This window comes from Rattus norvegicus, chromosome 5 (assembly GCF_021556685.1).
Source record: "Rattus norvegicus strain SHRSP/BbbUtx chromosome 5, alternate assembly SHRSP_T2T, whole genome shotgun sequence".
NCBI classification, from domain to species: domain Eukaryota; kingdom Metazoa; phylum Chordata; class Mammalia; order Rodentia; family Muridae; genus Rattus; species Rattus norvegicus.
In genome coordinates this window covers 106745443-106757983 of record NC_141538.1, presented here as the reverse complement: position 1 = coordinate 106757983, position 12541 = coordinate 106745443, and the positions used below count along the sequence as shown (strand labels likewise).

The 12541-nt window shown below is 45.4% G+C and overlaps 1 protein-coding gene across 1 annotated transcript in view; it reads left to right on the top strand.

The window, feature by feature from the left end:
* The first annotated feature begins 344 nt into the window (after positions 1–344).
* Positions 345–12541, top strand: part of Saxo1 (stabilizer of axonemal microtubules 1) — a 147052-nt gene continuing 134855 nt past the window's right edge. Inside the window, exon 1 of the mRNA NM_001431253.1 lies at positions 345–681. Coding sequence (NP_001418182.1) covers positions 641–681 — 41 coding nt within the window. The 5' untranslated portion in view covers positions 345–640. The remainder of the gene's footprint in view (positions 682–12541) is intronic.

Sequence of the window (12541 nt, the reverse complement as noted above, 5' to 3'; positions counted from 1 at the left end):
AAGGATCTAGTGATGGAATTCAGGGTCAACATTCTGGAAGTCAGGGTATGCATTTCCTTAAGGAGTACAATGTGTCCTAGAGATGGCAAGTGCCACCCTGACAAAATACTTATCATTGTCTTTGCATTATGTGACCTTGGTATTGGTTAACTTGGGGACCCAGAGGCTTTGTAAAGCCTTCCAACGTATCCTCCATCTTTCCTTCCAAGGTCTAGTAGGAGAGTCCCTGTCTTGGGTCAGCCAGGTGAGATAGTGGGTGAAGTCTGACCTCACAGGAGGCCCTTGTGATGTCATTGCCACCTCAAGATGCCCTCCTCTATGACCCTGGAGGTCATAGAGGACTCAGTCCTGGGCCCTGCCGCTTGTAGGCGCCAGGCTGCTTGTAGCAGGTGCGCACTTCCCAGCGGCCGGCTGCAGTGAGGGCAAGCTTGTAGATGTGAGCCGGCCTGGCTTGCTATCTGTGCCCAGTGCTGCTTGTTTGCCCAAGGCCAGCCTCAGGACGGGAATAGATTACAGAATTTTGCAAAGGGCCACCTAAGTTTTCTTCTGAGCAAAACAGCATCTGTTTTGTGATTGATCGTTGTCCCAGGCAGCTGGGATCCTACAGGAGACTTCGGTGGTGGAAGGTCCGAGGTGAAGGATGGGGAAGCGGACTTGCATCTGCAATCTGTGCACCTGCGGGTAAGGTAGTCCCCCAATGGGCAATCTGGGGAGGGGAGCCCGATTTTTACACTCCCTAGGGAGCCAAGCCCTTTTCCTGGAATGAAGACAGGCTGTACCTGTATCCCACTGCTTCACCAGGCAGATTCACACTGGATTCAGGTTTTAGACTTCAGTGTTAGTGTTGTCGACTAGCATTTAATGCACACATGTCGAATCAGCGCTGTTCAGGCGGGATGTGTGCGTGCGTGTGTGTGTGTATGTGTGTGTGTGTGTGTGTGTGTGTGTGTGTGTGTGTCTGTGTTTGTTCCTACAAGGTAGAGATTCAGGAACCTTGAGAGGGGGCCTGGCCCACGCTGTCAAGACAGAATGGAAGCCCCGGGCAGATTGGGATGGGTTTTGTTTCTTCTGTTGTGATTGTTAGCACTGGGGAGTTCTTTTGTGTGGGTGAGTTTTTCACTTACAGAAATTGATACTTTGTCTGGGAACCATAGGGCACTGGCACCAACTGTTGCAGTGTTGAAATAAACAACCGTCACAGGGAAAGTACTTTGTAGTTTTCTGGCAGGATGCCTTCCTGTCACTTGCTTTCAGGGCCACGATGATGTGAAGCATAGCAAAGGCAGGGTCTTGGAGAGAAACGTTGGGCTCCGGTCTCTGAGAGGGTCCTTCTGTCAGCTTTGCCAGGATAGCTAGAGAGCTGCAGGACTGCGCCAATCAGGAGATAGCAGATGGGCAGGACAGGAGAGGGTGGGCTCTGGAATTGTTCTCAGGCTTCTGGATAAGACCAAGAGAGTGAGCTCGGGGGTCAGCCCTCTGGCGTCCTCACTAACGGTGGGATCTTGGAGGGGAGCCGAACTTCTCCCCATTAATATTTCAGTGAGAGTATTCCTCTGACAGGACTATCACAAATACAGAGATAAGGTGTATTTCTATGAGCATGGATTCTACTTACTCTGTTAGTATCCTAAGGTCTGCAGAAGAGGTTTTACAATAGCATGTTACATGAAATTATTCCATGATTACATACTTATTGTATTTGAGAGAATAGGCTCAGAGGACACTCTGAAAATAGAAGCCTTTGAATTCTCAGGAATCAGAGCTCATTAGAGTCGACTGGGGACTTTAAAATGGGTGTCCCTAAGGAAAGTCCTATCAGCAGGCTCCGGATAATTACTGCCATTTCCCTACGAGTGGCTCTTGCTGTCCAGGTTTGTCAGGTGCAGCCAAGCAGTGTCCAGGACTAATTTTTCATACTACTGAAAATTCAGTACTTGTTCTAAGGCTCTGCTTCCTCCTGGGGCCTTTGAATCACTCCTGGCTCCATCTCTGCTCTCTGCTTTGGGGTTGAAGTCTTTGAGTTCCACCTTGGCACAGTGTGTATTCTAGGTAGGAAGACGGGGACTCATCGGGGTGAGGCATGTAGAGTCAGATGTCACCTTGATTCCTATCTGGTGTCCTTGATATAAAGTCTGCCTTCCTCTCCTCCTCCTCCCCCTCCTCCTTCCCCCTCCACCCCCCCTGTGTTGACTCCTTTACTTTATGGTCCTGTCAAGCATCTCGGGTCTGACCCTCATGTTGGCTAGCCTTCCCCCCTGAATTCTAGTCTTTGTAGATTTTTCTCCTGTGATTTTGATGGGACATCCCAGAGTCCAAAGCAGACTTTCTAGTCTCCACTCACGGTTTCTTTCTCTTGTTCTTCTTCCCTTTTCTAAAATGCTTCTGACCTCTCCTTCTGCCTCCTAACCTTTAAGGTCTTGCTCATGTTGTAAGACTCCCATTTGACTCAACCCTCTAGCCTCGCATCACAGAGGTAGGATCCCATTTTCTATGCTCTTGTCTTTTTTTTTTTTATGCTCTTGTCTTTTAGTTATGTCTTCCAGATTCATATCTATTGGTGGTGTGCTCTGGAGAAGCCAAGCTCTGCTTTGTATGCTTCGTGATACTGACCTGTTTAGTGGTCAGAACATAGCTTTGTGAGATGGAGGAGGGCTCTTTCTTTGGAGTTGGTTAGGGACAGTCTGGAGCGGTGTTGTCTACAGTGCTAGCCACATGATAGCATTTCACTTCAGTGAATTACAATTAAGTAAAATTAAAACTTTAGTTTTTTAAAAAAGAGTTATTTATTGTATATAAGTACAGTGTAGCTGGCTTCAGACACACCAGAAGAGGGCATCAGATCTTATTACAGATGGTTGTGAGCCACCATGTGGTTGCTGGGGTTTGAACTCAGGACCTCTGGAAGAGTGAGCAGTCAGTGCTCTTAACCACTGAGCCATCTCTCCAGCCCAAAACTTTAGTTCTTGGTTGCATTAATCACATTTTTTTTTTTTTTTTTGGATGTTCAAAAGCCACTTGAGGGCTGGAGAGCTATTTTAGTGGCTAAAAGCATTGGCTACTCTTAAAAGACCCAGGCGTAGCCTGGCCTGGGACATAATTGTGTATGACTTTGAGCTCCTGTTTCTTACTGTTTCCATTTCCCAAGTCCTGCTATTAGAGGCCTGTATTACTACTCCCAGTTTTTCTTTGGTTTTTGAGTTTTGTTATGTAGTCCAGGCTAGCCTTGAACTCATGATTTTCCTGCTTCAGCCTTGCCACTTCCAGGATTGTAGGCACATGTCACCATGGCTATCTCCTTTAATATGATTTCAATTGTAGCACACGATACTCATGAGTGCGGAAAGGCTTCTATTTAAAAAAGCTTCTCTGCTGGGAATTAGCTACTAAAGGGCCAGTTCTTAAGGTTGGCCACAAGATGGCAGTGTTTTCTCAGCCAATCCTCATCACTGGTTCAGCTGGTCTCTAACAAAACCTTTGGGGTTCAGAAGTTTTCTTGAATTTTATTTTTATTTATTTTTTATAGGTTTACTTTAAGTTTTCAAAAATGAGCAATTAGTGTTTAGGGCCCAGCATAGCAGAGAAAGGTGTTATTCCTCAAGGATCTGAACAGTAGAATGAAGGTGTTTCAAATAATGTACAACTGAAGATTCTAACCACTCATAAAACTTGTTAGCAAGCTTTACTGGTTCAAGGAAACCAGACCCAGTTCCCAGGATTGAAACACATTCCACACTTTCCCTTAATCCAAAGCTGACAACTGGCATTGTACAATGGAATTTTATAATCTTTTAAATATGATTAATACTAAATAAGCAAAAGTAAGCATTCATAAGATGCAGAAAGATGGTAAAGTCAACATTTTTAAAACCCAAATGCTAATTATTTCTATATAGCTGCAGCTCTCTCTCTCTCTCTCTCTCTCTCTCTCTCTCTCTCTCACACACACACACACACACACACACACACACACACACACAGAGAGAGAGAGAGAGAGAGAGAGAGAGAGAGAGAGAGAGAGAGAGAGAGATTTTAGTGGAAGTAACTCCATAACGGGATAGTGTTTCCAATTACATCTGAAACCCCCAGTGTTGCCTGTGGAAACCCCCACTTTGGAAGTTCTACATCCTCCTATCACATTGTATTTCTATGATTTTTCAGAAAATTCAGAGCAATTTCTTTCCCCATCATCGTGGTGATTGTCAGCATGGGAAACGTGACTTTAGTAAGGAGTTTTGATGGGTTCATCTAAGCCTGTTCTCCCCGGGGAAGCTTTTAACTTATTTAGTTGTCCTTTTCCAATTTGGAACTGGGAATTGAAGCTAAATTAGCATCTAGGGTCAGGGCTCCGATGGTGTAGACAGTCAGGTGTTTTTGTTTGTGCTGTGAATCACACTCACACATCCTAGGCTACAGCTCTACTGCTGAACTACGTCCACACTGAGCCATTGTCTATTGATTACAAGACGAAGGCTGTGTCCGACTTAGAAGTATTATCTGCTTTAAACATAATTAGCTTATCCTAGAAAGCTTTTTAGTAAAGCAATAAGGGACAGTAAATCTTCCTCCTGAGATTAGAATATTAGCGCCTCTACTTTTTATAAAGTAGGATTAAAAAATGTGGATGTTAAAGAAGGGATTGACATAGCTTACTTTTTTTTTTTTTTTTTTTTTTTTTGGTTCTTTTTTTCGGAGCTGGGGACCGAACCCAGGGCCTTGCGCTTCCTAGGCAAGCGCTCTACCACTGAGCTAAATCCCCAACCCCGACATAGCTTACTTTTATATCTGATTATTTTATCGATTACTGCATACCATTTAATGTGCAACTTCCAGGACGGGGATGGGGACACATCATGGACTATGTAGCATTGGTCATGTGCACAGCATCTCGTAAAGAAGTTAGCCCCAGAGAGGACTGGCCAATTGCTTTGGAGGATGTGGCTTTGGCTGCTTCTGGGAGCGTGTGGAGGAAGGTGATCTCCAGGGCAGCCATGTATCTGCAACTTAAATCAGTTATGTGAACCAGGGAGGAACTTGTTATTTTAATTTTGGAAAATATTTTCTTCACATTGATGGAAATTTCCTTAACCTTAGATTTTATTTTCTTAGAGTCTCTGTTACAAATTAGGAGGTGGTGGTGGGGATGTTGGATGTTACATGTTTCAAGAAGAATTCTTGTTTTTAATTTAAATAAAATTGTCTTCATAAATTCTGATTAGGGGGAAAGGAAAGAAAAAGCTGGGGAAAACATTTTACAAATACTTGCTGATGACTTTGTAGAGGACCAGGACGGCATCCTTCACTTTAACACGTTTGATTTGTGTATTTTCTGTACTTTTCATGTGAGGCACTGTGTAGGCACTTTAAAACGTGGACTTTTAGATATCAGGATTACCTCAATTGCTCACATATACTTTTCATAGTAGTATAAGTCCGTGTATAGTCAGTCAAACTGCAGATGCTGAGGGCATAGAATACACAGCTCTGTACTAACTCAGGTTGTCGGTTAAAACAATCTATTCTGTCATGTAGGCTGAGAATGGATTTGTTTGAGAACTCTCACTTTAATTCCTCCTTTTCTCTTGTCCCTTTCCTCGGAAGAAGCCTTCCCGGCATCTGGTTCCTCACTAGCCACCTGGCTAGTTCCACTTAGTAGTGGGTACTTTTCAGCTGATGTTCAAAGATGGATCCCTCAGGCAAGTTATATAGTTTGGAAATATGACAAGTCTGAAAGAGGAAAAGTAGCCAACATATGGCATGAGTGCGGCATATTAAGGTGGGAGGGCTTCAGAGGTGGGGCTACAGGAAGGGGAAGGGGTTCGCTGCATGCTTAGGAAATCAAAGCAGTCAGGAAGCCCAGGTTCTGAATCCTGGTTGCACCTGGTTGAGCCTGGCTGAGCCTGTGCCAGCCAAGTGCTGTCCTTATACAATAGGGGTGATAGCAGGGCCTTATTCTCAGGGCCGGTAGGGATGGGGAGGGATACATGCTCAGAAGCTGGTGCTTGCGGGCAGGATCGGGGGCGGGCGCAGGGGTGGGGGGCGCCACTTACTAAAGGCATTGATCCCCAGAAGGGGGAGACTGCCAGAGACACACTGCACAGGGCCCTTACCTGACATTGTGGCATTGTGTTGACATTCTGGCCATTTTTTTTCCTCCCCTTTCCCTCCCTCACCCCATGAAGGGGGGACTTGTGGATCTTCCCACCTGAGCCCAGCGATTACAGGCATGGGTCATCACACTCAGCTTTCGTTTTCTTACTTAATAGAGGACTGGATGCTCTTATGGGAGCAGCTGAGCATACAGACCCCAAGGACAGGTGCTGCACCAGGCCTTGAGTTCAAATTCCATCCTTAACACAGCCTACTTGTGCCACATCAACCACTTTACAGTGACATCTGTACTTCTATGTGCCTCACTGTTCTCATCTGTAAAATGGACACAGGAGTAGGGTCAGCATCATAGGGCTGTCACGAGGGTGGAACCACTATGAAGTAAGAAGGGAGCCCTTAGGAAGGCAAAACTGACAAGTGTTATCAAATGAATGTAGATAAAGGTGCCAGCGTGCATTCTGGGTGATTCGAGAAGAAAATACCACCTTTGCTCCCAAAAGACTGTGTATTCTTTGGAAGAGAGAAGTCTTATTAACTGGCAGGTCGTGAAGAAGTTAAATTGGAGGGAGGAGTGTAGTTAGATGGTTGAGGGCCGGGTGATATTTGGCAGATTGGAATGGTTTACAAGGTTTAACAGAATTAAAAACTATTGTTTGTATGTGATGGGGGAGAGTCTGATGGAACTGGTTCTCTCCTTCCATTCTTATGAGGCTTCTGGGATTGAACGTAGGAGCTCAGGCTTGTTTGGCCATACCTTTACTGCAGAGCCATCTGGCCAGCCTGGCTTACAAGGTTTGATTCACTGTTAAACACTGGCAGGCCCTCTGTGCCCTCAGGGGCTGCCTGTACCTGAGCCCGGCAGTCACTATACTTCCCATGTTCAGACTGACGTGGACAAGCATCAGAGAAATGTCTATTTGGGTCAGAGCTTTTCAAGTCTTAAAATCACTGACTGTGGGATTAAAGCCATCCTCGCTGCACAGCACAACTTAACCATTCTCTTTTTGTACCTTTTCTTCCTCCTCCTCCTCCTCCTCCTCCTCCTCCTTCTTTTTAACTTTCAAAATCATGTTAAGGTTTCTGTGATGACTGCTCAGAAGGGAAAGGATAGTGTTTCTAAGTGGCTGTCAAATTAACCACTTAGCCGAATAGATCCATATATTTTGAATATCCAGATATCTGAAAGCCCCTCATGCTACATTACAAATTGAATTTGTAATGTCAGAAATGAATTTTGTTTCGGCCTGTGCTGGTCAATTACTTAATCTCAGAAATATTATCCTTATTGGATGATTAATTTTAAAAGTCACCATCTTCCCAGCAACAGCTGATTTTGTCTTTCGAGTATGATGCAGTTCCCCTCTGTTCCCCACATAAAATCTACCTACACCTGTGGACAAGACTTCAACCCGAAAAGCAAAGAATCAGCTGAACACTTCAGCCTTTCATCCTGATTTAGTCAGAGCAGCTTGGGCAGAGGGACAGCGCCAGTGGATGGTGAGTGGAGAAGCCTGGTGTTCCGGTTCTGGGCTTGAAGAGTTGTAAACCTCAACAGTCTGTTCAGGGCCCTCAGCATCCTGGGCTCGGTTTTACTTTTTTCTTCCCTATGCCCTGGAATTGTATGAAATCAGATCACACTTTATTACTCTGTGTACATGCATGTACCATGGTGCACGTGTGGAGGAAGGAGGATAACTTGGAAGAGCTGGTTCTCTCTCCTTTGACCACGTGGGATCTGGGGATTAAGCTCAGGTCCTCAGCTTTGGCAGACAGTGCTTTTAGCCACTGAACCATTTTTGCTGGCTCCACTTTTGGGGCTGGAGAGATGGCCCAGTGGTTAAGAGCATTGGCTGCTCTTCCAGAGAACCTGGGTTCAGTTTCTATCACCCACATGGCAGCTCACATTTGCCTGTAACTCCAGTTCCATGCTATCCGATGCCCTCATATAGTCAGACATGCAGGCAAAACACCAATGCACATTAAATAAAAATAAATGATTAAAAGATTAAGAGACCCTAAGGTTTTATCCTTGGTAGTGAAATAAAAAAAAATTGTTCATCCTGTTGAGCATGCTGGTGTCATTTGAATGCTATCCTGTCACTTCCGGGGCAGAAGTTGGAAGGTAATGAGTTTAAGGTCAGCCTGAGCATCATAGAGAGACTGATTCAAAAAACTAAAGAGATCTTCAGATTAGGAACTTGCCTTCATGCTCTATCATAGTGGCTGTCTAGGCTCCGAATCTCTGTCTCAAGTCTCTGAAGAAGCCTGAAGACTTTGGAGACTCTGATGGTAATCTTAGAGGGGAGAGAAGAAAACGTGAATTGTACCATAGAGCTGGGAAGAGATTTTTTTCAAGAAAACTCCTGAATGATTAGCTATGTGTCTTCCATGGGCCCTGAGGACTTTTGGGCATGTCTGGCTTGTTTACATGATGCCCACAGATTTCCTCCACATGTCAGCACCTGTGGGTGCTCCAGCTTCACAGTAGCTCTATTTTAGACCACCGAAGACACAAATTACACTACCATCCTGTTTCCATTCCAAAGGGAAGAGGCCTGGCTCGATCAGCCTCTGACATAGCTCTGCTGGCATCTAGAGTCCTTCCCATGGCCTAGTTAGCTGAGCTCTTGGAGGCCTAGGGTTATATAACAGGCAGCATCAGGGATGCTCTCCACAAGGGCAAGAGTTGGGAAGCAATCAGAAGAGGAATCATTTGGCCTTGCCAAGATAACCCTCTAGATAGGGAAAGACAGGTTGGATGAGAGAATAATTGGACTCTCAGTTTATTGAACAAGTGGGGTCAAAGAGCACTGAGTGATAGGTATTGGACTTCTTGAAAGAGTATCCAAGTATGAGTAACAGGGCTCATTGTTCGTGTGTGTGTGTGTGTGTGTGTGTGTGTGTGTGTGTGTGTGTACATGTACTACAGTACACATGTCCTAGGACAACTTGCTGAAATCTGTTCTCTCCTTGACAACTCTAGTTGTCAAGCTTGGCCACAAGCATTTTTATCTGCTGACCCTATATATTTTTCTCTATCACTTGTATATTACAATCTACAGAGGGGAACTTGAAATTGGCCCAGCCTTGGCCACATGCTGACATATCAATCATAGCAGCGGTCTCTCACTGGTGTCTGTAGGAGTAGGTGGACCCTTCTCTACTACAAGATTAACACGGTGGGAATTCATCAGAAGAAGGGCATCAGATAAGAGGCAGCTCAAATACACTTTGAAAAAAGAATTTATACCTAATTTTATACCACATATGCAAATAAAAGGCTCATGTAAGCTTAAATGAAAGTTCTTATCTGTGGCACACATGGACACTTTGTCCTTGGGGGTCTGTCTTGTGCAGTTAGTTTTGCAGGATGTTTAGCTGTCACTAGATGCTAGTGATATTCATCTGATTATGACAGCCAAAAATGTCTGTTAAGGTTAGTGTATTGGCTGGTTTTGTGTGTCAGCTTGACACAAGCTGGAGTTATCATAGAGAAAGGAGCCTCAGCTGAGGAAATGCCTTCAAGAGACACAGCTGTAAGGCATTTTCTCAATTAGTGATCAAGGTGGGGAGGACCCAGCCCATTGTGGTGGTGCGATCCCTGGGTTGGTGGTCTTGGGTTCTATAAGAGAGCAAGCTGAGCAAGCCAGGGGAAGCAAGCCAGTAAGTAACATCCCTCCGTGGCCTCTGCATCAGCTCTTGCTTCCTGACCTGCTTGAGTTCTAGTCCTGACTTCCTTTCATATGATGAGCAGCAACGTGAAAGTGTAAGCTGAACAAACCCTTTCTTCCCCATCTTGCTTCTTGGTCATGATGTTTGTGCAGGAATAGAAACCCTGACTAAGACAATTAGGGAGAGGGCTCAATGGATGAAGAGACGCCTGTTGCCAAACACCTGGGTTTGAGACCTGGTACCTATATGATGGGAGGAGAGAACCAGCTACTGCAGGCTGTCCTTCGATCTCCACACACACCTTTGTTGCCTAATGTCTCTTTATGGAGCGACAGAATTACGAAAGGTTGAAAATTACTGAACTAGAGGCATTCCCAAGCCATGGTAGCCATACCAAACGATTGCCTTATTCATGAGAGTGGATCTTATTTGACTGTTTTTGTGCCATGATGGCAGACTTCACCTGCACTCCAATGTTTTGTACAGTGTCCCCAACTTTAAATGGCTAAGAGAATCCCCTGGAAATCTGTACCCTAAGGACACGGATTTTTGGGTCCTGTTTCTATAGTCCTTGATTCCATGGGTCTGAAGTTTAGGCAGTTGAGTGCTTGACCAATTATTCCTGAAGCTGTGGACGGTGGACCACACTTTCAGAAATGTGATGCTAATTCAACAAGAGGATTAATAAAATAACTTAAAAAAGGACATGGTTTGTTGAGATTATGGAGGGGGGGTGTTAAGATTTCCAACCTTCCAGGATCTTGATAAAAAGAAGTAAGGTGAAGACGATGTTTGTGGTCTGGCAGTGCTTGGAGGAGCATTCATTACTCCTTGCCCTACCAGCAAGAAGTGTATTCTCTGTTATAAGCTCTGACTTGCTCACTCTTTGGGGAGGAAGGTTGGCCTCTCAAACTCCCAGTTGCATTGCTCAATCCCCTCAGGGTGGTTTTAGTGCTTCCTGAACCTCACAGGCCCATTCTGTGATCTCCAGGACAGACTTCCTCACCTGCTGTGGAAGCAAAGAGTACCCAGTGAGCACCCCAAGCTGCATTCCTCCTGTGGAGCCTCAAGGGCGGATAGTCTGATAATCTTTTTTTTTTTTTTTTTTTTTTTTTTTTTTTTTTTTTGGTTCTTTTTTTTTTCCGGAGCTGGGGACCGAACCCAGGGCCTTGCGCTTCCTAGGTAAGCGCTCTACCACTGAGCTAAATCCCCAGCCCCTGAATGAGTATCCCAGGCTGGCCTCAAACTCCAGATCCTCCTGCCTCTGCCTCCTTCAGCAAATCCTACCGGCCTGCGCCACCAGAACCGCCCAGATAATCTTACAGTGCACAGAACCTCAACGTCTGGAATCCCTTTGACAAAGCTGTCCCTTTAAGAGCTCACTTCTCTACCCACAACACAGCAAGGCAGAGGCATTCATGGGTACTCACCTGAGTGTGTGCGCTCGCGTGTGCATTTGTGAGGGTAAACAGGGGTGTGTGTGTGTGTGTGTGTGTGTGTGTGTGTGTGTGTGTGTGTAAGGAGGCTAGGGGGGATGTCAGGTCCCCTTTTCAACTGCTTCTCCTTATTTCCTGAGACCTGGGGTTTGCGGATTTGACTAGGCTGATGGGCCAGCAAGTCCCAGGAATCCCCCATCAGTCTCCCCAGCACTGGGGTAGCGTGCACAAGCCACCGCACTCAGCTCTTTTACATAGGTTCTGAGGAGATACTTTACCGATTGAGCCATCTAAATCCCCAGCCTCTCAGTTCCATTTCTACCTCCTTCCTAGCTGGGGTTGCTCGTGGTGCTGTTTTTTTTTTTTTTTTTTTTTTTTAAAACATTAAGATCATGTGACTTGGGTAATTTAAATAGCCCCTCCCTCATCCCCATCCAGAGAACAGAGTCTTTCTATGCACCCTCGGCCGGCCTGGAACTAGATAGTAGACCAGCTTTACTTTATTCCAGATGCACAGAGACCCACCTGCCTCTGCCTCCCAAGTGCTGGGATTAAAGGCGTGTACCATTGCACCTTCTAGGTCTTTGCCTATGATAGCTCTTCACTGACTTGGGGTAGACTTAGAATTTAGACCCATGAACCCTGTCTCCCAGACTCGCTAACTGTGCTGGCTGCACTAGTATCCTGGCTGCTGACGGCACTCTCTACATTAACCACTCAGGAGACAACACACCACTCGAATATCACAACTGAGCAAGGCCCGGATATTTTTTCAAATAATTAGAATGGTGTTTAACATCATGCAAAAACCTCCTGAGTTAAAGTCTTGAGTTTCTAGAGTCTCTTGAAAAACCAAAACTACATGACGGCACTGTGACTGTCTTTGTGAGTGGTAATGGCCTGGTGAAGACAGACAGGCTCACTCCAAATTGATCTTGGTAAAAGGTAAGGGGGAAACACCAGGAAAGTTTATCCTCTTACTTCCCACAAGAGGGCAGTCTAATCTCTAAAACAGTGGACGCTGAGCTGCAAATTCGTTTGACTTCAGTGAAATAACCAGGCACCCACCTACGTTTGCACACAAATCAGAGTCCAGCCTGGGCTCTGCTCTTTCCATCCATATTTTCACTGACTCCTGTCCTTGGGCCTGGTTCTCTCTGTCCCACCTGCAGCTCCCCAATCCTTACAAGCTACGGTGTGGAAGTCAAAAGGGGGACTCTTTCTGATTCTGTAGGTTCAGAGCCACAAGTTCAGCTGAGATGGCAGCTATAGAAGTTTAATAGTGGCCTTGTGAGGTAGGATTCTTTCTAGGGAAACACCTCAGG